The sequence below is a fragment of the Phoca vitulina genome, unplaced genomic scaffold (assembly GCF_004348235.1).
Source record: "Phoca vitulina isolate PV1807 unplaced genomic scaffold, GSC_HSeal_1.0 scaffold30, whole genome shotgun sequence".
Lineage (NCBI taxonomy): Eukaryota > Metazoa > Chordata > Mammalia > Carnivora > Phocidae > Phoca > Phoca vitulina.
The window spans coordinates 3,389,010-3,412,702 of record NW_022589733.1 but is presented as its reverse complement, the minus strand read 5'-3'; the positions used below and the strand labels follow the sequence as shown (position 1 = coordinate 3,412,702).

Below are 23,693 nucleotides of genomic sequence, written 5' to 3'. Positions count from 1 at the left end.
TGACCACTTCTACCCACCTCTTTCAGATGGCTTTTCACACCTCCCTCCCCCTCCTGCCGAGGAGAAAAGCGGGGGGGGGGGGGGGGGAGACCACACTGTCACCGCCAGGAAGACTGCCTCACTGGACGGCTGTTGCAGTGAGCGTATTGTTCTAGAAATAAATGGCTGAAAACCCTGAGTCAGAAATTAGTTGACACAAAGGAAGTCGAACCCTATAGGCCAAGTTCCATTTGTCTGCAGGAAGTGCCCTTCCCCGGGGCGGAGGGAGGGGGGTGGCCTTTGAGGGAGAATTTAAGTCCATTCTGCCTGGCACTCAATGCACAATGTTGGCAAAAAAAGTTTTTCTTTCCTTCTCATCCCGGCCGCCATTAAGGTTCTGTCTCTCGTTAAAGCAGCATGAGGGGCTGTACTTGGTGGTGCTAGTAAACCTTGAGTGATCCAGAAATCAAGGCGCTGCCCGAGCTCTGTCACGTGCGTCCTAGCCACTCAGATGATGTCTGTCCCCAGCTGTCTCCTCACGGTGGCAGGAGCTGGTTGCTCCCCGGCACTGGGCAGAGGGTAGATCTGGCAGCTCTTGGAAGGGGAGGGAACCTGGAGCCCCGACCATCCAAGCGCCTCCTGGTGCCAAGGGTCCCCAACATGTGTTCTTCCAGGCTCTGCTTGAATGCCTCCAGAGATGAGAGGCTCATTTCCTCGCAGAGCAGCCAGGGTCCTAGTGGTAGCCTGAAGCATCATATTTATTGAGCACGTACTGAGTGCCAGTAATTACTTATTAAGCTGACATTGTTGTGACCCTCCGCTAGGCCAGGAGTAAGGATTGCTCAATGACCCAGGGTGGAGATTCCTGCCCTCCTGGAGCTTACGTTGGATTGGGTGTCAGGAGACAATAAACAAATGCATGAGGCTGTGAGTGCTTCTGGAAACTACAAGTAGTTAGGGTGATGGGGTAGGGTGTGCAGTGTTGCTGTCCTGTCTGGACAGGGAGGAGGTACTAAACCCAAACTTCTGGCTCTGTCTTTATAAACCCTACCGGACCTGGCCCTCACCCGCTCATGCTGACCTTTCTGTTCCTTGAGCCTCCCAGCTTGCTAGCCCCAGGACCTTGGCACTTGCTGCAGCCTCCTCCCTCCACCTTTCCATGCCTGGCTTCTTTGTGCCATGTAGGCATTTACTCAAACACCAGTCCCCAGAGAGGCCTTTGTCATGCCCGTGGTAAAGTTGCCTCTTTGCCTGTCATCACTTCCTACCCCATCGACCCTGTTTCAGTTCTTCACTCTGAATTTATCACCACCTGAGATGTTTCTCCCTTGTTCCCTAGTGGATTTTGTCGGTGCTGTGGACTGCTGTGCCCCAGCCCAAGGACACTGCCCGGCGTGGCACACAGTAGTCCCACAGTTACGAACTGCCAAGCAGACGAGTCCCATGGCTCTCTTGTATCATCCTCAGCACACCTCCCACACTGTTGTCCTCCCATTTTACAGAGGAAGAAACTGAGGTTCGGAGAGGTTACGCAGCTGCGGTCGCACAGCTGGTGAGCTCTGACACAGGGCTCCCTCTCCGGCTCGTCTACGGCCAAACCCATGTGCTCTGGCCTCAAGATCGGTTGACGCCGGTTCTCCACCTGGTCAACCCCCCAGGCTCTGGTTCTGTGCCTGTCATTCTCCAGGACAAGCCTGCTCACTCAGAGCCTCAGGGTCTGTAGACCGTTTTCCTGCCTTCCTCCCTGCTCCCTTCTTTTCTTTTTTTTTTTTTTTTTGAAAGATTTTATTTATTTGACAGAGAGAAAGACAGCCAGAGAGGGAACACAAGCAGGGGGAGTGGGAGAGGGAGAAGCAGGCTTCCCGCAGAGCGGGGAGCCCAATGCGGGGCTCGATCCCAGGACCCTGGGACCATGACCTGAGCCGAAGGCAGACGCCTAACGACTGAGCCACCCAGGTGCACCCCCTGCTCCCTTCTTTTCAAAAGGCGGGATGCTCAGAGAGAGATCCAGGACTAGAATTCTCTGATGATGCTGCTGTTGTCCGAGGTGGGAACCCCTGGGCCCCTGAATCAGTCAAACAGCTGGTGCTGGGGCTAGAAGTCCAGAGCGGCCTGTGCGGGCAAAAGAGAACATTGCAGTCCGTCACACGGAGCTGCTGAATTCACCCCCTGGGCCTGATCCCGGCCGGGTGGGGTGGGGAACGGCCACTGACGGGGTCCCCCCTGCTGGGCCTGGGGTCCGTGGAAGCTGGAGGATGCAGCAGACCGCCTGTTTCAGATGCCTTCCTGGGCTACGTCATTGCCACGCGGTCCAAGTTCTTGGATTCCCAGGCTGATGCATCGTGGGGGCAGGGTGGATGACATTGTCACACGGGTGTGGCCCCTCGGCCCAGCGTTCTTCTTCAGGCGCTCGACCTCTGAGAGCTTGGCTGGGCAGGACTAGGAGTCTGAGAGGAGCCTGCTGGTCTGAATTTATTACCTCCTTGTTGTGGCGTCTTGGCTAAGATCCTTGCCCCCGGGGGCTGCAGAAACCTCTTGGGTGTCCCTCTTGGGTGGCACTTTGATCTTTCCAAGGCTAAAGTCAGTGGTTTAAGACTGCCGAGATCGTGACTCCAGGGCCTGCCTGGATAGGCAACCCCCGCCCCCAGGTCTATCCCATCATTATCTTGGTAAGCAGAGGCCGTGCGCATGTGGTGCTGGTAGTTTTTCTCCCGACCCCTGGAATACCAGCATGGTTTTCAGTGTAATCCCGTCTTTGATAAACCAGAAAGCTCAGCTGGCCGTGGTAACGGCGGGGTTCAAAATGACGTCTGACCTCACAGCCTGTGAAATGTTTGCCAACCGAGATAGGATCACATTGAATTCTAGTATGGAGGTTCTCGATCTTTCATTTGTACACATTCATCTTCCATCTGTCTTCAGTCTGGATGTTTCACATTTGCCCCGAATCGAGATCTTAGCACTGCTTCCGGGCTCTTTCCCAGTCACGGTCTGATCCAGGACTTGAGGGCGTGTCCTGGGCCTTCCCCGGGCCTGGGGTTGCTCTCCCGAGTCTACACTGTTGATACACCGGCCTCCTTTTGGTTCTTGGAATGGACCCGATTCTCTATCACCTCCGACCCCTTTGGGCTCCATGCTCCTTTGGCTCAGAATGCTCTTCTCTGTGTGTTGATGGGCTGGTTCCTTCTCATCCCTGGCAGCTCAGCCCCCGACCCCCTCGGCAAGGCCCTTCACCCCGCTAGAGCTGGCCTCTCCCCGTCCCGTCCCACTTCTTCATTTCCTTCAGAGTGCTCATCGCGTGCGGAAAGGATTGTGTCTCTATGTATCTGCCGTCTTTCTCCCAATGGAGGGTATGTCTTCCACCTTCCCTGCTGTGTTTGAGGACAGTGATACGTCATTGGCACATTATAAGTCTTGGGAAATGTTTTGTGTATAAATGGATGTATCTTAAATGCTCCTATGTGTCTCTGCCAGAGCAAGCAGGAGGCTGGCCCCGGGGCCCACGGCCTTCTTCCTGTGGCCGCGGGGGCCGGCGCTGTTCTTCTGTGATTCAGAGCCCACAGCTGGCAGAGAGAGGGGAAGGCGACTCCCCGAGGAGCTCGCTTCCCAGAAACATCCAGCTCACGTCCCCCACCTGAGCTCCCCCAAGGACAGGACAATGAGGGGCTTCCCGGAAACCCTCCTGGCTTGGCCCCTGGAGGGTGGGAGTGACTTGGGCCCAGTGCTTAGCTGTGAGTGACAAAAGCCAGGAACCATCCCGGCTTCATGCCTAGGAGAGGGGAACCCTCCTTTGCTGGTTGGTGGAGGAGGGAAGGCAGAGAGCAAGCTGCCAACTGAGAATTCCCAGAGTAGGCATTTGCTAGTCTTTCCCTGGGATCAGTGGGTGTCAGGAAGAGGCCCCGGCTGGACTCCCCCAGAACAGTAGATTGTGCATGCGTGTGCGTGTGCGTGCACACGTGTGAGTGACAGCCAGACGGGGTCATGGGCTCAGGGCAGCCTTCCCTTCAAGCTTGGCTGCCCACACTGCCCACCGCCTGGCCCTTGTCCCCTGCACAGGTGCAGTGGGAAGTCCGGACCTGGAAGGTTTTGAAGAGAGGAAGGCCAAGCCCTGGGACCATGCTGTCCCGCAGACCCGACTCCGTGCTGAGGCACAGAGCAAGTTCTTGTCGTGGGGAGTCAGCCTTCTGGGCCAGTGTGGTGATTGAGAAATTCTACTGGAGAATCACTATTATTTCCGCTCCATTTTAAATACACTTGGACAATACTTAGCAACGGACATACTGAGGCGGTTTAAAATACCGATTTCCAAGCCCCGTATTCAGAGAGGGGCTGCTGGTGTGTCATCTGCATTTTAACAGGCCCTCCCTCCAGGTGATGCCAACCCAGGTGGCCCTTTGACCTGCACCTCCAGAAACCCGTGCACACTCGTAGGATCTCCTAACGCAAACCTGCGGGGTGAACCCATTTGCAGATTTGCAGAGCAAGGAAGTCTTTTCTAGGAAAAATGTGCTCCCCCCCACCCGCCCCCGGCCAGTTCATTTACTGGGACTTGTTCGTATTTCGCGAGGAGCCGGGAACCTTCGTGGTTCCTTCTAGATGAAGCTTTCAAGGCAGACTCTAAAAGCTGTCCTTTTGAGCTGGCCGTGGCGCAGGGTTCAGTGCGACAGCGTGTAAGAAGGTCACACGGCGGCGTGCGGCTCGGGACCCCGGTCTTATGAGATGACTGCTGCGCGTGTCTGCAAATGGCTCGCCTTGTTCATCAGAGCGCTCGCCGCGCGGGCCTCTAGGTGGTGAGATCGCAGGTGATTGCGACTGTTTTCTTTATGCTTGTCTGTCTGACATTGCATCTTCCACGTCCGTTGCTGTTGTCTTTGTAATCAGAAATAAGAGCAAAGCTTCCTTTTTGTGGGAAGGAGGGAGACAGACTCAGAAATACAGAGGCGGTTCTGGGGAAGAAGCCCGGTGGGAGCCCTGGCTGGGCTGGCACCCTCCTGGCATCAGCCCTGGGGTCGGGAAATGGGGATTCCTGTGGGATGACCGGGCAGAGCCCCAGCTTGGGCATTTCTGGGCTGCCCTGGACTTTCCTGCCTCCACGTTGGGGTCCCTGTGCCCAGCTTAGCTGAGGTCTCTGTGGGGTCCTACTCCCTGGCGTCCGTGTCTTTGGTGGGTCTTCGTGCTCCTGGTCGCCCTTCTGGGGAGTGCCTTGGCTTAAGAAGGAGGTGACAGTCCACCTGCCTCATCTCTTAGTTTAATGCACTGGAGCTGGGATGGCAGCACCTGGACCCTATGGAAACTCAGCATCGTCCCCGCAGGCTGTGGTCAAGCCGTGGCATAGACTTCACTGTTCACCCCGTTCTGCACTAGAGGGGTGAACCGAGAGGATCTCAGAAGCCGGTATCCCGGGGAAGCCTGTTCATGCTCGGATGGAGCTCCCATCTCTTGGAAATTGGAGTCCCTGCTCTGCTACCCACTAGCTGTGCGACCTTCTCCTCTCTGGGTCTCAGTTTTCCCATCTGTAACTGAGGCTGAAATAGTCCCTACCTCCTAGGGCAGAGGTCACAGTGGGTGCCCGACAAGATGGCTTTGTTTTCTCTTCTCCCTGCACAGAAAAGGGGATTTGCTGGAAAGATTTCCAGCCACGGTTTTGAACTCTGACCTTGACTGTATCTTGACCGTAGCAAGTCATCATCTGATGTTGCTTGGTGTGATTTCTTAGCAACCCGCTCCTTTTGGTCGGCCCAGCCATCAGACGCTCTCCTATAGAGAGAGTTCAAGTAATTTTTTCCATGTGATGTGTGCTCATGGAAGGGGGCCAGGGATGCATTTTAGGCAGTACCTGGCTCCTCCTTAAATTAGACTGTTTTCCATTCTCATCTCCCCAAAGGTGCTTTTCCAGACTCAGCCGTGACTCACAATCTCAGCCTACCCATAGGAGGGTCAGAAAATTGGTGAGAAGTCAGAGTTGGAGCATTGTTTTTTTTTTTTTTTTTTTTGACACGAACCTGGAAAAATCTGCATTTGCTTAAAAATGACTAACTTGGTGTTTGTCCAGCAAAGGGGTCTTGTCCAAGAGGGTCTGCTTTTTTTTTTTTTTTTTTTTTTTAAAGATTTTATTTATTTATTTGAGACAGAGAGAATGAGAGAGAGAGAGCACATGAGAAGGGGGAGGGTCAGAGGGAGAAGCAGGTCCCTGCCGAGCAGGGAGCCCGATGCGGGACTCGATCCAGGGACTCCAGGATCATGACCTGAGCCGAAGGCAGTCGCTTAACCAACTGAGCCACCCAGGCGCCCAAGAGGGTCTGCTTTAAGGGGCACAACTTTCATTCAGCCCTGTGTTTGTTCGCTCATTCATTCATTCGTTCATTCATTCATTCACGTGGCGAATAGTTATTGTGCACCTACTGTATGCCAGGAGCTGGGATTCTACGCTCCAGGAGAACCAAGTCCTTATGTGCCATTTATTTCCTCAAGCTGGAAATTCCCTCCTCCACCCGCCTCACACAGGGTGCAGGGAAGGAGCAGACGGCTGAGGCAGGACCCGCACGCCTGAGGACGAGCTGCGGCACCGCCACTAGCCTGCCACGAGATCCGGGAACAATCCCGTGGCTGTTACAGTCTGCAAAACTGTGGATGGCGTTGACGCCTTTGCCAGCCTTCTCTATCAAAAATTCCCCAATTCGGGGGCGCCTGGGTGGCTCGGTCGTTAAGCGTCTGCCTTCGGCTCGGGTCATGATCCCGGGGTCCTGGGATCGAGCCCCACATCAGGCTCCCTGCTCGGCGGGAAGCCTGCTTCTCTCTCTCCCACTCCCCCTGCTTGTGTTCCCTCTCTCGCTGTCTCTCTCTCTGTCAAATAAATAAAGTCTAAAAAAAAAAAAAAAGAAAAATTCCCCAATTCGTTCACCATCTGAACAACTGTTCAGCAATAGTTTTTTTTTTTTAATTATTATACAGTATTTCAGATAAGTAGAAGAGAGTAACGACCACCCAGGGTGTACCCTTCGGCTTGAGGGACAGGACACCGTGGGTCACCCGTGGAGCTCCCAACTGCGCTTTTCGCCCTCTGTCAGGGGCTCGGTGTTTACCATTTCCCTGTATGGCTTTCTTCTTGGAATACGTCTCATTGGTATATAAATGCTATTGGTGCGTGTTTTTAAACTTTCTGTAAATGTTGTCATATTTTACCATATTACCATAGCTTGTGTTATTTATTTATTTATTTATTTATTTACCATAGTTGATCTTTAGAAACTCGCTTTCTCTCTCTCTCGAAGTCTTGTTTGGAAGATGAATCCTTGCCGATACATGTTTAATCGCGGCATGGGGTCCACTCTGTGAACGTTCTACCCTTGATGTATCATCCGTCTTCTGCATGGGAATGTAGATGCTGTCTCCTTCTGTGGCTATTGTCCACCATTCTGAGGTGTATAGCCTCACCGTGAACTCAGGTACAGGAACTTCTAGCATTTAAATCTTGATGCGGAATGACTGGGTTCAAGGGCATGACTCACACACCTTTTGTCCCTCTTCCCATCCATCCATCAGCTCTGCTCTCCCCGTTGTCATGTTAGGTGACCCCTTTCCCTGTGGTTCCAGAAAATGCCGTGGCGTTGTGTTGTCTCAGTAGCCCTGCTTGGGTCATGTGTCTGTCCCCGATTGGCCGGGTCTGGGCCTGACCCTGGAGCTTGGGGGTGCATCCAGCCCCCAGTGAGCCTCCAAGGCAGAATGGGAAGGCTGGCCCCAGGGCAGGTCAGGGTGGGTGGCCAGGCTCGGGGTCTAACCACTGCCGCTGCTCAGGGTAGCCCGGCCCCATGCTGTTAGAGGAAGTGGCTGTCCTGCCTTTTGCCCTGAGTTGTCTCAGAAAGTGCCAGTCTCTTTGGAAACAACAGTGAGTGAGCAGATGAAAGAGCCCTCGGTCTCTGTCTCCTCTTTGATTTATGAGTCCCACCCAGGGCAGTGATCTGTGTGTGCTTTTTAGAGGCGGGAAACTGAGGCTCCTGGGGGTAGATCCCCGGAGGTGTCTGTGGGACCCGTTGGACCCGGGAAGATACTCTGCTCTTCTCCTGAAGCTTTCTCCCGGCTCTCAGGGGTCAGGCGGCTCCTTGAATGGCTCCTAGAATCAATCCTGCCATTTTACAGGTGGGAGGACCAGGCCAGGAGCAGGAGGGGCTAACGTGCACCTTCTTTGTTCCTTGTTGTTCATCTAATATCCTTGAAACAGGGTCGATGCAGGATGTTCTTACAGTTGGGGAAGCTCAGGCTCAGAGATGGGAGAGGACTGGACTGGCCCAAGGTCACGCATAGATTTAGGGACAAAAGTCAGAGAACAATGCAGGCCATCTCCTCAGTTCCGCCAATGTAGCTTCCACCTGTCCTCATCGTAGGCTGGTTTCTCTGCCCCTAATGGCGCCGGTCTGGCTCCCCAGACCCCACCTGTACTCCCCACGGGGCAAGGAGATAGTCCACTGCTCCCTGTCCCCTCGACTGCATCCCCTTGGGCTCCCCACAGAGAGTCCTTTCCTGCCTTTGATGCAAATTCTTGCGCTTTCCTGATAATATTCTGGGATCTTCTTAACGCGAGGGGGTCAGCTGCGAGGCATCTCGGCAATTTATAATTATTGAAAATTCTGTTTGGTGACATGAGTTAGCATTTAATAGACACCCTGCCACCTCCTCTCTCCCTATTGTGACAAGCTCCTGGCAGAATCCTTTTGAGACTCAGGGTAATTGCACCACGCTGGGAACGGGAAGACCACGTTGTGCTTGAGTGCGTCTCAAAAACGTCTCCACAATAGACAGTCAGGTACGCGTTTGCCTGGCTTCAAGGTAATGATTTAAACTTAATTTGACCCTTGATGAGGAAGCCCGTGTTTCTGGTCGGACGCAGTCTTTCAGTTTGGGCCTGCCTGCCATGCCTTCAATGGTAACACAAATAATTCCTTCATAACAAGTGCCTTTCAGAGGATGTCTGCTGCTGACAGCTAATATAGAATTATTGCCCCTGAATGCATTTCTGTAATTACTTCCCAGAGATCTGTCTTTGTGTTAGAAGACATTTCACACTTTAGTAACATAAGTGTTTTGGGAGAGCACGAGCAATAATTATGAACAGTCTTCCTGTGAAAATAAACCTAAAAAAATTATAAAAGCTAATGCTAAAATTGGTTAGAGTCAGGGAGGAATTTCATTTGAATTTGATTCATGTATATTTATTCCAAGTATAATAACCTTTCCTGTATGGAAACTTTTTTTTTTTTTTTAAACAAAAGCAGTAATGATACGGAGAGCCCGCTTTCTAATTTTTGAGCGATACTGAAACTGAAAACTGATTAAAAGTGACAAGTTGCTTGAGACGGAATAAAGAAGCGTAATCGTGGAGCCCTGATAGGAGACATTTGCGGTAATGGAAAATGAAATGATTCACAGTGTGATCAATAAAAAATTAGCAGCATTTAATAAAAGGTTTCTGCTTCATGTTGACTAAAGAACATCGCAAGCAGTTTGAAATCCGAGTTAAGTGACGGTTGGAGGATGAGCGGGCGGTGGTGATGGGGTGAGGGTGTGTGCGTGCATATAGATCACGCGGATATTGGCCATTGCGGAGGAGGCAGCCAGGCCCCTGGGGTGGGTCTGGAAGTTTCCTTTGCGCTGCCCACTTGACCTTTGATCTGTGGTTAATTCTCTCCAGGTCTCTCCGTTCCTCATTGTGTGGGAATGTTTCTCCGAAAGCAGGCTCTGCTCTCCTTGGCGGGTGTGGGCCCAGCGCGCTGCCCATTTAAATCCATCTCCTGGGAAGGGGGGGCGCCCTGCCCGAGGGGTGTCCCCTCAAACGTGTTGTGTGGGCCGTTGGCTTTGTTCTCTCAGCTGTCTTAGCATCTAGGTTTTTTGGAAACTTCTGGAATGTCTTACAGCCCATTTGTGGGACTTGACACCCTTTTGTGGGCCGGCGGGAAATCCGTGGAGAGCTGGCAGGGCTTAGTGAGTGGATGAGGTTAAGCGGGGAGGGACCCCCGTGGTTTCCTGGTGACGCCCGCTGCTCGCATGGGCCTTTGGAGGAGTGGGGGGCCTGGCTGGGGGGGTTCAGTGGGGACCGGCTGCTTGCAAGCTGAGCGTGCCACCATTTGGCTTCTCCCTCAGTAGCAACAACATGGTGAGAACCACTCCATCAGACACGCTCCCCGTTCTCCAGGCGCTACTTCAGTATTCCCTGGGATGCCGCTGCACACCAGGCTGTCTCCATGCCCAGAAACTTGTTAATTTTTAAAAGCTTTACACAGCATTTCCACTGTGGCTCCGGGCCTCCCGGGCCCGGATGGGAGACTGGGGTTGGCGGGTCACCGGGGAGGGGCGGGCGGCAGCCTCGGGATTACAACAGCAGCCCGGGAGCCTGGGCCCCAGAATTTGTGCAGGGAATCCTTGCCGTCTCCGAATCTTGGGGCGGCCGGCAGGACCAGGGGCCTGTTCCTGGACTTGTGCCCGTTTGCAACCCTCCCCAGAGATGCCTAGACCTGTGGCTGGATCCACAGAGCCCTTCCAGGTGGTTTTGTTCACAGGTTCACTCCACAAATATTTATTGAGCACCTGCTATGTGCCCGGTCCTATGCTGGGTGCTGGGTAGGGGGAGAGGGAACAAGATGAGGGGGCCAACAAGGTCAACTCTTGTTGACCCTGCCCGCCTGGGGTCTGCTCATCGACACAGGAGACGGTCAGATGTCCTGCAAAGAAAGGGCCATGGCTGTTGTGACCAGAGCAGGGAGCGTTCCGAGCTCAGGGTGGCCGGCCCTGGAGGGGTGAAGGTTCACTGAGCTGGGATGAGGACGGTGTGGGGGGAGTTGGCTGGGGGAGCTTTTGCACATGTTCTGCTTTTGCAGTGGAACTCCTAGAAAGCACCGCGCCGTGGGGTCCCAGAGTCTAAAGCCGACAGAGTGGGCTTCCTTTGATGCATCAGAGTTCTGCCCTCGGGCCGGCCCCCCGCATAGGGATGAGTCACTAAGGTGCACTGTTTTAAAAATTGCTGCTCCACGGTCCATGCCTTCATTTGATGGGGGCGGCTGAGGTCCAGGGAGGCTGCGACGTGCTGGGATCCGCCAGTGACCTCGCTGTGGCCCCAGGGCTCCGGGCTCCGGGCTCCGTCTGCCTGTGTTTGCCTTTGACCCTGAGCCACTCGCTCAGCCTGGCCACTGGTGCAGTCTTTGGGGTACACAGCCCTTCCCTGCCCCCTTCTCTTCCCCACAAGGGGCTCCTCTTTCTGTCCTGGCCGCCAGGGGGTGATTTGTGCCCCAGCGTCCTTGCCTTGAGTCTTGCTCCAGGACCGGGAGCAATTAGGAGCGCCAGGCCACGGCGCTGGCCACAAATTAGCTGGATTTATCGAGCTCCCCACGCTGCCCCGCCGCCCTCCCTCCCCTGCCTACCTCCGGCCCCGCTCCTCCATCTCCTCCTTCCCAGCAGCCGTCGGAGACCAAACATGACAGCAAGGAGAGGGCAGAGTGGTCACAGCCTCAGGAGGTCACGGCGCACAATTTTCGTGGTTCCAGGGTGGCTTTGTCCAACCGCTCTTCATTATTGCATGCGGCGAGATCAGTTTTATTAAGATGGTGAGGCTTGGAGGAGCGACACTGTTAACGACTTGCTGGAAAAATATAATTCCCCCCCCCTTTTGGTGGGGGTGCCTGTGATTGCTTTTTTCCCCCTTCCTGCTTCGTCCCTCTCTCGTTCCCTCCTCACCTACCACCTTTTCTTTCTCCTCCTTCCCTTGCCCATTGAAGCTGGGAGCTGGGTCTGGGGGGCAGCCGCCACCTCTCTCTGCCTTTGGGGTTGGGCTCAGCACTTGAACACCCACTGGGAGGGTCGTCATGCATTCGTCCTGCAGGTATGGACCCCAAAGGGCAAGGTGCTGTTGATGGAATGTCAGGCTGACCCGCTTCAACAGCTGTGCTTTTGGTCTTTGATGCACATACAGCACCGAGAATAAGGGCCGACACGCAGTAGGTGCTCAGTAAATGTTTGTTGACTGACTTGATGTGTTCCAGCTCTTGGGAGCTTGTTGCCCACCAGGGCCCCAGGTGGCAGAGACCTGGGGTGACCTGAGCAGGAGGAGGTGATACCATCCTCATTTTTCAGGTGAGGAGAGCGAGGCCCGGAAGTGTAAGCCACCCAGGTCACATGGTTGTGGACTTGAACGCAGATTCTAAGTCTCCAAAGAAGGGACGCTTCCATTCCCGCCCAGCTAACAAGCTTCCTGTCTGGTGGGGAGGGAGCAGGGCACCCTGGGCTTAGGGCACCTGCGGCTCCTGCTGGGCATGCTTCATTGCAAGGGCTCCCCTAGGCTGCATCCAGCCCTCCAAGGCCTATTGTTTTGTCCACGTCTTGCTTCCTGAAACTTGAAGTCAACATTTAAAAATCCAGGGATGTCACATAAAAATATGGATTTCTTTCTTTAAAAAAACAACAGCAAAAGTCAGCTGATGTATCTGCACCGGGCATCACTTTTCCATATGGTGACCGTGTACATAGAGCATTTGAGCAGGGGCCACCCCCTTGGGTGGGTGTCTGTCTGCCCCAGCCTCCCCCATCTGATCTACTCATTTGTAGAACAGTAGAGGGCACTGGCGTTGTGAGCTTTGGTCCATTCGTGGGCTGAGTGATGGGGGAAGAGGGCCTCGTTCACCCATTTGAACCTCAGTTTTGCCTTCTGTAAAATGGGTGTATTGGTACCATCTCCCTCGTGGGGCCACGGATCACTGGGTAAGGGATGCAAATGAATTAAAAGGTCTGGGCTGAGGGAAGTGATTACCATCCTCTACGCTGCTAATCATTTTGGGCTCAGGTTCTAGAATTCCTGGCAACTAAAGAGATACCCTCTGGAAGATTCTAGTCCTTTCTGTGGTCAGCCATGGGCCTGTGGAGAGGGAGGCCCGGTACCAGGTCCTGCATCGTCAGCCAAGGTGGGGCATCCCAGCAAGGCTTGTGTGGTGCAACCAAGTCAGATTCAGCGTCTGACTGACCGTGGCTTTGAAATTCCATTCACGGAGCCGTCAGCACTGACAGGGGACCAACAGAAACCTCCCCCCGCTCCCCCCCCCCCCCGGCTCCCCCCCCCCAGACAGCCATCCGGAAGTTGCTTCCTTATTTAAGAAGCAGAACTTGGACAGCAAATTATGTGTTAAAATATTTGCCTACAGCTCTGCTGCCAAGGGGACCCTTTAGGCTGAGTGTTAAATGTTACCCTGCCGCCCGCACTGCAGATATTTTAAATCTGAAGATAAATAGTGGCTGCCTCGTGGAATTTGGGGCCAGCCATGGATGCACAAGCAGAGTGTCTAATTGGGGTTGGCAGGCTCCTGGCCCAGCCCTGGCCCAGCCCCTCCCGGCCTCCATCCCACCAGCCCAGGAGTGCATGAGAAAGTGCTTCTCCACAGGCAGAGCCCGGACAGCGAGCTCAGGTTAAGCCCGGGGTTCGACCCAGTGCCCAGGTTCTGGAAGTGCTTTCTCCCACTCTGGCCCTGGGGAACACGCTGCTAGAAACCACCCCCCCCTTTTTTTTTTTTTAGGAAATAGGCAGGCTGTTAGGATGGAGTATGCGTTCTCTATTAAAGAAAAATGTTGCTTTAGGAAAAACGCTTTGGAAATGGTAGACACCTTCCTAGACTAGGAATTCTATGGGGAGCCGCCCAACTACATACAGGGGAGTGCGCAGGAAAACGGGCTTGCGGATTGTAAAGGGAACATGTCTACACTGTTGGCCCCGGGGGTTGGCTGGGACAGACCCCCGGCAGAGGTCACGCTGTTTCCGGGGGGGAGGTGGGCTTGTCACTTGCTCAAGGTCATAGGACGTGGAAGAGGGGAGCCTGGGCTTGAGCCCAGGACTGTCCTCTCCTGCTCCAGGGGATTTTCTTGTCTGTATGGACATTTTTGTGCCTTCGGGTGGCCCTGTGCCCTGACATTTTCCATCCTTAGGAGCCGATGAGGCTCCGCTAGACCTCCCCTTGTGTCCCCAGCTCCTGTGTAAGTCATGATGCCGCAGGTACTGGTTGGAGTGATAATAGCACCAGTAAGACCGTGATCGTGGCTACGCTTTTCTCAAGTTTTATTGCGGGCCAGGGATCAGGCTCTGTATAATATTACCTCATTACAATGATTGAACTTGTTCAGATTGTTCTCCGAGAGGGTAAGGGACTTGTCCAAGGTCCCCCAGCCGTGAGGTGGTGGCATGTGGATTTGAACCCAGACGGGTTGGCTCTGCAGTCTGTGATTCTTTTCCGTTCTTTGTCCGTCGTCCCGACAGTCCCTGCAGCATGACTCCGGCTGCCTGCCGCTGGTGTGTGTGCTCGCTCGATGAGAGCCTTTCCTGCAGCAGCTGGCCCCGTCAGCCCCGCTGGACCCCTGCACGGCCCTGCCCCGCACTTCCTGTACAGCGGGGCTCCCCGGCCGAGCCCTGGACGCACCTCGAATTCACTGTCCAGCGGTTCTGATTTGTGCTGGGGTGGGGGGGTGGTGGTGCCGCCACCCGTCGGAGTCTGCTTGGGAGAGGAGATGAGAAGTGGCGGGGGGCAGCGGTGGGGGCTCTCTGGTCCTCCGGGGGCCTCCCCACCATCCCTGGGCACCGTTCCCGGCTTCTGCATTGCTCTCTGCTCCCCGCTGCCCTGCACCCTTGCCCTGCACCTTTGCCTCTTCCCGCCTGCCCCGCCCCAGCCTCCTCTGGGCTCCTCTAGACCCCACAGGGCTCCCAGCCTCGCACGGAGTCCTTGCATCCACGGCCATCCGTTCGGGTGAGCCTCACCTCCACCTGTCGTGTCTCTCACCAGCAGGCTCTTTACTGACGATACGAAGTCAGTGTCAGGCAGAGAAGGGACTTGCTCAGGGTCACCCATGGGGCGTGGTGGGGGTACTGCAGCGAAGACTGGGAGCTGGGCCCCTGACTGACGCAGGCCCAGGCCGCCGGCCCTTCCCACCTGTACCTCCCTTTCGGCATTCATGGATTCATATATTCGCTCATTCACCAAGCCCGTATTTGTTGAGCGCCCTTCTGGGCCAGGCTTTGTGTGGGCTTTGAGGCACCTGAAATGAATAAGGCTGGGGAGCACCCTGCCCTGTATGTGGTAGCAAAGGTGTGCGTGTTAGGCCTGGCACTCAGCAGATACTCCGCACATGTTTGCGGGATGAATGAAGGAAAGAGTGAATGACCGTGTGTGATTATTGGCTCTGGTATATCTCACGCCTCTCGAGCTCTGCCCTTGTTCTCTCTATCCTGGGCTTATGGGCCTTCTCCCGGCTTCTGGCCTCCACTGGGCAGGTACTCAGCCCTGGGGCCCCAGAGGTGGGACCCCCGGTGGTCCCTGCTTGGTTCTCAGGGTGCCCGGGGCTCCCCGCTGGTAAGGGGAGGGACCCCCATGGTCCCTCCCAGGAAGAGAAGGGGCAGCCTTCTCACTGAGGTCCCTGCTGGCTCTCGCGCTGGCTGGGGACTGGGGCCAGAGGGAGGAGACCCTCACCGGGGTTCGCAGACTGAGCCTCCCTCCTCCGGCCCTTGGGAGTGGTGAGTCCCCACCAGCCCTGACTCATGAGCTCCAGAAGCCTCGCTGAGAAGGTAGGAAATGTTCAGTTCCCAGACCTGGTGGCCTGCGGGCAGCCTGCCCCCACCCCTCTGGGGCTGATCTCCTTTCCCTTTCTCCTGGCACCAGGCTCAGCCAACTGTCCCTTGCTCGGCCCTTTCACAGATGTCCCCTTTTTGGCCCTCCCAGGCAGTGGTTAGGAGTCGAGATCTGTCGTCAGGAGGCCAACCCCTGCCCTTCCCAGTGTGTGTGACTTGTGTGTGGTCCTGAGTCTTGGCCTCCCCATCTGCAGAGTGGGGACGCCGACCCTACCTTTTGCATAGGGTGGCTGTGATGAGGACACGGGACGCGAGTGTAGGACAGTGCCGGAAACTGCTCCTCCCGTGATCAGCACCACCCAGGGTGTGGGGGTCGGGAGGGGGGAGGCCGAGCCACCTCCTTCTATCCCTGACTCGGTTTCTACTGCCTCTTCCCTCAAGAGGACGGGGGCCCACTTTTCTCGCTCAGTGTCTCTTGCTGCGCACCCTTTCTGTAGGGTCCCACTGGCCTGCTCAGATTATCATCTTGAATGAAAGCCCTTGCTCGTGGGCAGTGGTTCCGTGAGGCTGCTTAGGCCTGGGGTGGGGCAATGCATGGCTTTCTAATGAAAAGCGGTGAATCAAGAGGGTTGTGTTATTCCTCTCTTTGCTCGTAGAAAGTTCCGCAAACCCGTATCTTGGGCTCAGGGACTGTGGGATGTATGTAGGTGGTGCCGTGGGGTCCACCAGTCCAGGTGTATCCTCTTCCTCCTGCTTTGAGAAAGAAGCTGGCGGGACAGAGTGGCCCCATCTTACATTAGGCTGAACCATTTGGGGTGGCCAATATTCGACTTCTTTGACCCACGAAGATGGCAACTTCATGTGGTTCAACCTAATAATACTTATCATCGCTTGTACTGATATTCGGAGACATGTTTCTTTGAAACCAATCTTTTCATTCAGTTGAGCATTGACTGAGCCCCCCGCCGTGTGTTCTGTCTGTACCAGGGGCTGGGGAGACGGTACTGAGCACAAGCAGAGCTCCTGCCCTCATGGAGCTCGTGGTCTCATAGGGGAGCATCCCCGCTGTCTATTGCTCTATAAAAAACCACCCCAAAACTCAATGGCCTAAAGCAGTGATTATTATTTCACATAGCTCTGTGGGCTGAGTGGACTTGGTTGGGGTCCCACTTGGCATTTTTCATGTAGTTGCCGAGTGAGTTGAATCTGCTGTCATCTGAAGGCTCGTCTGGGTTGGATGTCCAAGATGGCGCACTCTCACGGCTGGCGGTTGGTACGGCTGGGGGCTCTGCTGGTGCTGTCCACTGGAGCAACTGCACTGTCTCCATGTGGCTTGGGCTTCTCATGGTATGGCAGCAGGGTACTACTAGGTAGTGTCCCAAGAGACCAGGAGACCCCGTGGAAGCTGCAATCCTTTCAACCTAGCCTCAGAAATCCCAGAACATTGCTTCCGTTATATTCTAATGTCAAGGGAGTCACTGCGGCCAGCCGGGCCAGAGGGCAATTGTGCAGGGGAATTGGATCCCTCTTCCTGATGGGCGAGTGCGGGTCTCACTACCGAAGAGCGTGTGGGATGGGAGGTGTTGCTGCTGCTGTCTTTGGAAAATGCAGGGTGCCACAGGGAGGTGGGGAGGAAGAAAGTTAACCTACCAGAGCGTGAGTGAACACTATGCCAAAGGCACTGGCAGCAAAGGGAAAGGCACTATGGGGTAGGAGTGCTGGGCATCCACGTGACATTGGCGCTCAGGCCTGTAGGGAGCCCCGTTAGCTGGGGGAAGAGTCCCGGGCGAACAAGAGTGTGAAGCCCTTGGTGGGACAAACTTGCAATCGAAGGGACTGGAAGAAGGTCTGTGTGGCTGCGGGGCAAGTGATAAGTCAGTGAGGTCGGCAGAGCCCTTACTGGACCTTCGGGGCCGGGACAAGGATCCTACACGTGACTGTGAAGGGTTTACAGATCCCTCAACAGTTTTTCATCAAGTCTCCACTGTGGCGAGGCCGTGTAGCAGGGTGGTTTTGCTTCAGACACAACTGTGCCTTGCTTTGCACCAGTGTCCTCACAGAAGGTTCCCGGCAGGCAGCAGGTGCTCCAGAAAGGCGAGCTGCTCTTGGCGAGCTCCTGGCCAAAGGAGTGCCCAAGTGCACGTCGGCGTGCGCAGAGGTGTGCACGTCGGAGAACAACAAGGCTGTGAGTTGTCCAGTGGGGAGCGTGAGGCTGGGGAGGTGGGGAGCTTTGTCCATGGGCTCAGTGACCTTAGGGAGAGGTCCCTATTCACCACCGCTCAGCTCCGGCCTTCCCAGGCAGCCCTGGGAGGACTGGGGTAGAGCCGAGGGAGGGAAAGGCTCCAGGGCCTGTTTTCGGGAAGTCCTTCCGAGCTCCAGAGGCCTGCATGGAGAAGAATGAGCTCCTCAGCTTGCTGACTTTCCTTCCTCCGGGCGGGCAGGATGGTTGGAGAGACCAGTGGGTCACCCCTTGTTCAGGCCCAGAGATCACAGTGTCAGAAACTTGAAGCAGCACTTGGGATGGGGACTCAGGGCTGGTGGCAGCCTCTGAGCTCTTGCCTTCTCTGTGCTCACTCAGGCAAGGACTCGCAGGGCTGGATGAAGGCAGGACCTGGGATGGGCAGGGCCACCCCTGACTAGTGAGAGCTGGATCAATGGAAGGGGGGAAGGTCCATTCACTCAATCCCCCAGGCTTCCTGAGTAGCTGCTGTAGGAGGGCCTGAGAATGAGGAGACCCCAAGGGTGCTCCAGGGGAGACATCACCCTCAGGGCTTTCCCCTCCCGGGCCTTTGAGAGCTTAGGGCTCCAAGAGGCCCCAGGCCTGGGGGAAGGGCGTGCTGCTTAACGTCAGCTTTGGATGACCCCCTAGAGCCTCTGTTTCCTCATCTGCAAATGGAAAAAGAGCACCATTTACCCTTTTCCCCTTGTGTGAGGTTCAGAGCCTGCGGGCAATGAAAGCGCGTTGCAGGGAGTAAAGCTGGAGCCGGATGGAGGGCTTCCTGTTTTGAGGTCCTGATTTTGCTGATGCAGGATACTGAATACTGGGTCTTCAGGGGGGTCCTGATCTCCAACTTCTTCAGGCCGCTGGTCTTTTCTCTCGGGCTGCTTGTCTTTTTTCTCTCTGGCTTCCCGAGGGCAGGCTGGCTGGTCGTGTGACCCCCTGGGACCTCAGAGGATGGGGGTCCCCCACCTTTGCCCGCCTCCCCTCCCCTGCCCCTTTGTGCGCAGCCACCTTGCCTTCCCATTAGTAGACAGTGGCAGGGGAGGTGACAGTTCCTTAAAACAGATTTATACTCTTGGATGACTTTATGGGTTTTTGCCTTATAAAAACCCAAGAGTTGACATCCTGATTTATCTACTCCTGAGTCAACAGGATGTACCAGATTTAAAGAGATCAAATGCATTGTAATGTTTGTGGTTCCAGTTGTGGATTAGATGAGCTATTATGGAAAGTGCTGCCAAGTAAATATGGCAAAAAAAAAAAAAAAAGTAACAAGGGGATAATTTAAATATGTCTATTAAATTGTGTGTTAAGTAAAGTAGCACAAGTGTGGTGCTGAATGTAACTTATTATCTGGAGAGTTCGTCTAGTAGATAAAGCTGGAACGATGGTTCTTTCCCTCCCTCACACCCAGAACATTTTCTTTTTTTTTTATTAAGGAAAGAGACTGTAAACTAGGAATTTCAGAGACGGGCGCTTGACTGCGTAACCGTGGCTGTGTGATGATTTATAATATTGAAGGCTCCAAATGATATTTCTCATTTCTTTGCTTTCTATTTCTTGTCGCCACAGCAGCAGCCGATCAGATTTCCTGAGATAAATATGCTGCCTGGCTTTTAATGGGATTTCTGTATTGCCGGGAGTTGGCGTGTTCTGATAATAAAAGAACCTAAAAATTGTACATCCCTTAATTGGTAAGAAGAGAGATGTTTTGATGGGCCACAAATGGAAGCATTGATTTTTACTGCCTCCGAGCAGTTGCAAGCAAGCGGCGTGTCATGCCACGTTCCCCACCACGGAAGGCGGCAGCTGGCTCTCCGATGAGCTGATTTGTGTTCGCAGGTTCTTGATGTCGGGTGCTTGGAAGTGCGTGTTTTGTGCAGGTGGGAGAAATAGAGCCCGTATAACATTATCAGTTTCTAAATTGAAATATTTATAGCACTGTGGCTTCCACCTCGAATCGAATGCATTCTTTGCCTCGTTTCTCTTTCTTGCTTTGGTGACTGGTCCTCGGGGGTTTAAAGGTTGTGTGCTGAAGGCTTTTGCTGTAACTGCAGGGTTATATGTGACACGCATCTGTGCACACGTGTTGGCGCACACACCTGTGTGTGTATGTTTGCATCAGCGTCCTTCCACGTAATAGAGATTTTTCTCCTTAGTTCACATCAGTGCTAATTTCTGGATGGGTAGATTGTTTCCCAGGACAGACCGTGGAAGACGTAACACGCTCTTGGATTTTCCAGTTTGAGTCTCTGTACTTTAATGAGGAAATTTAATCCACTGACATTTATTGGGATTACTGATATATTCTCTGTGTTATATTTACCATGCTTTTTTTGCACTTTGATTTACAAGTTCTTGATGTGTCCTATTAATCTCTCAGATTGAGGCTGTGCTCCATTTCCCCCAGCCGTGCGGGGAAGTGCAGTAGACAGGAGTCAGGATGTCGAGTTAAACGTCTGTCGGGTGCTGAGGATATCGTGTCCCCTTACCTGGGTGTCGGGTGCCTCACCTATGAAGTGGGAATAACAAGGCTGCCCCTCTCTGTGGGCAGGGGCAGGACCGCATGATGGTGTGAGCTCTCTCTTAGCTCTAGAATGTGTAAGCCTGGGCAATGGGGCTATGCATATATAATTGGGGCTTTGAAAAAGCATGTGGAACACTACATGAAACGCAAGGCATCATTATCATGATCCTTAATTCACTTTTCTGTACAGTTTAGCCACTTGTCTGCATAGTGCTAAGCACAGAAGAGGTAATTTATTTTACAGAAATTGGTTGAATGATTCCCAAACTGGTTCTCACCTTCTAGGTTGATCCCAGGGCATGAGTGAGGGCTCAGATGCAGTTTACCTTGTGATTTGACTATCCGTGGTCTTACAAACACACGTGCTTCCTTGATTCCAGGATCAGGACGTCTTTGCCAAGAACTGAGCCAACATCGCCACATTGGGAGGCATGCCGTGTGGACGGTGAACTTGGCTAAGAGATCTCCCTTGCTGTTAAATTGCAAGGCTTTGTGGGCGGGGGGGAATGAAACGTTTAGGTGCATCAGGAGCAGCTGATGGAGGCTCTGGAGAAATGTGTAAGAGAATTGGGTTTTCAGGAGACAAAATGCAAAGGCATTTTCACCTCCGTGATGGGTCACGACCCCCAGCATCCATGCGTAGGGGGAAGATGACAGGAAATCCCCCTAGAAGATTTGCACCAAGAATTAAAGAACCTAGTTGAGAATTATGGCACCACACGCTACAAAAAAACCCCCATATATTAATATACTGAGAGGTGTCAAGAATAATGGACCCTGGGAGGTAGAGTAATTAAATGTATCTTAATAAATGCTGGGCGATTCTTTTAAAACCCTTTCCCAAGACCCCGTCAGCTGACATGGATTGTATTCTTCCTGTTGGCAGGAGGCCTGGAAGGAGAGCCGGAGTGTGATCGGAAAACCAGCCGTGCGCTGGAAGACAGGAACAGCGTGACAAGTCAAGAGGAGAGAAATGAGGACGATGAAGACATGGAGGATGAGTCAATTTACACCTGCGATCACTGTCAGCAGGACTTCGAGTGTCTGGCAGACCTGACGGACCACCGGGCCCACCGCTGTCCTGGAGGTAATGCTAAATAGCGCCGGGATTCTGACAGGTGGTTATACGGATAATTGGACATAGCAACAGCTTGAAGCCTCAAGTGAGATTAAAGAATTAATAATGTAATTTTACAGTTAATGTCATTTTATTGTGGTGTCTTGGGTCCCCTGTATCCGCCTTTTAAATAAAATTAAAAATAAAAGCAACAGCTTTCTGGCAGGCAGGGATTTGGGGGAAGCACCCCGTTGCTGCCTCCCCCAAAACCGCCATCTCTAGAATGTGGGCCCAAGCCGGGAGGGTCTGCACCCTGGATCTCTGCAAGGCCTTTTGGAAACCCAGCAATTAAGAGGTCGTTAGTGCAAAGTTAAGTAGCTTAAGTGTGGAAAGCCGCGTGAAGGAGTGAGCTCGGAGGCTGGGCTTCGATGGGATGGGGGGAATTTCAAAGGCCAACAAGAGCCCATGCAGAAAGGGACCTGGTTCCACCTCTGTGCTCAGCCTCCTGCTTCTCTGAGCAGGAGAGGGCTGGCTGGGAGCTGTTCTGCCAAACCTGACTATGGCCCTGTTTCCTGTGTCCTGGCAGCCTCAGAGAAGGGGGCCAAGGCCACGGTTTTACAGGAGCGATTTAAGACGTCATGAATCATGTATGTCTGTGTGTCTGGGTCCTATGGGGTGGATGGAGTGGGAGAATGGGGGCCTGTGTATTGCCTGGGAGTGTGGCAGCCGTGCTTACAGGGGCAAGGGGCCGACACAGTTTCAGGCCCCGAGCGGGGAGTCCAGAGCATCTGTGGTCCGACATCTCTCTCCACGGTGGCCGTTGATGCAAGGCTGCAGATGCCGGTTTGCGGGGAGAGGAACTAAAATCTTAGACCGGTATTCCAAAGGACCTGTCTCCTGTTTTGGGGGGGACCTTTGCTGGTAGGAAGCAGGTTGGGATTCAAAACTCTAACTTCTACTTGTCATGCCTTCTTAGAAGTTTGCAAGCCAAGTGTTTGGGGAACTATGATTTTCCCTCTAGTGACGGCTGTACCTGCACAGCCCTGGTTAGACCAAGTCCCCTGTTCTCAACCTCTGGAGGAAACACGTAACCAAAAACAGTGGACCTGAGAGGATTCTCACAGTTTTGGACTTTTGGGGGGCTCAGGAAACCAAATCCCAGTCATTTGGAATTTGTGCAATTTCAACCACAGGCAGAGGTGATGGCCAAGCTTAGGATCAGAATTGGAGGGACATATGGGGTTGGCTTTTCAGGCCCCTCATTTCCCGAGGGGAAATATTGAGGCATGAGAGGGGGTGGTGATTGACCAAGGGCACCTAGGGATTTGGTGGCCGAGCCAGGACCTCTCCAGGACCTGGGCTGTATACTCTCATTCTGCTCGAGAAAATAGTAGATGGCCTGTTTATTCCTTGATTTAGCCCAGAACTGAGGTGGAATCTTAACGATACGGGAATGAAATATTGTCTCTGACTTGGAAAACAATCAATGAATTGATCTTCTAATTAAAAGTGATTCTCTTTATTTTCGGAGTGTAAAAGAACCCGTGGGGCTCGCCTAGCATCAGCCCAGGCCCCCTCAGGACTCCTGTGAAGTGATGCTGCGTTGGGTCTCTGTGGCTCTTGGAGTGAGGCCCCATGCCCAGCACCACTCAGTTCTTCAGAACCAAGGAGATTCTCTTGTCTCTCTCCACACTTTCGAGAATGGTGGTGTTTCCAGGTGGCGAAGGACCAGTGTGAGGCTTTGAGGCCAAATATCGGGGTGGTTTGCTGGAAATAGTAGCTAAATTGTGCCTTCGGTCCTGGGCAGGCGTCTTTTCCCAGTGGCTTTCTCTTCTCTCCAGAGCTGCAGCCTGGCTGACATCATGGTAACTCTGTCTGCAGGGCCTTCAGCCACCGACACTCCTGCCTGCTTCCTAGCAGGACCCCACTAACGACCTCCATGGGGACGTGGGAGCCAGGAATCCCCAAGCCCTGGAGCATCGGAAGGGAGTCAGAAATTCCTTAAAGGAGTATGGGAAACGACCTTGCCTAATAGCATCCCTGAGAAATTCATTACCGCCCAGTAAAGGTGTGACCCAGTCTGGAGAGTCTCCCTGACATGGAAGTAAAATGTCAGGAGCGATGTTCCCCCAGGTCTTAGGTTCTGAGGATTACCCAATGACAGGATAAACCACTGGGAATTGTGTGCATATTATTCAAAGCAGGTCCCTACCTCGGCCTCCTGCACACTCTCTGATCTGCAGTGGTTTCCTACTGTGTCCCCAGAGATGTTTCTGGAACTATTGGGGTGAGCATTGGGGCCTGTCTGACTGAGGGGGCTCTGATA

The 23,693-nt window shown here is 53.7% G+C and overlaps 1 protein-coding gene across 1 annotated transcript in view; it reads left to right on the top strand.

Moving 5' to 3' along the window:
* Positions 1-23,693, top strand: part of ZNF423 (zinc finger protein 423) — a 263,374-nt gene that overhangs the window by 26,953 nt on the left and 212,728 nt on the right. Inside the window, exon 2 of the mRNA XM_032424418.1 lies at positions 21,197-21,397. Coding sequence (XP_032280309.1) covers positions 21,301-21,397 — 97 coding nt within the window. The 5' untranslated portion in view covers positions 21,197-21,300. The remainder of the gene's footprint in view (positions 1-21,196; positions 21,398-23,693) is intronic.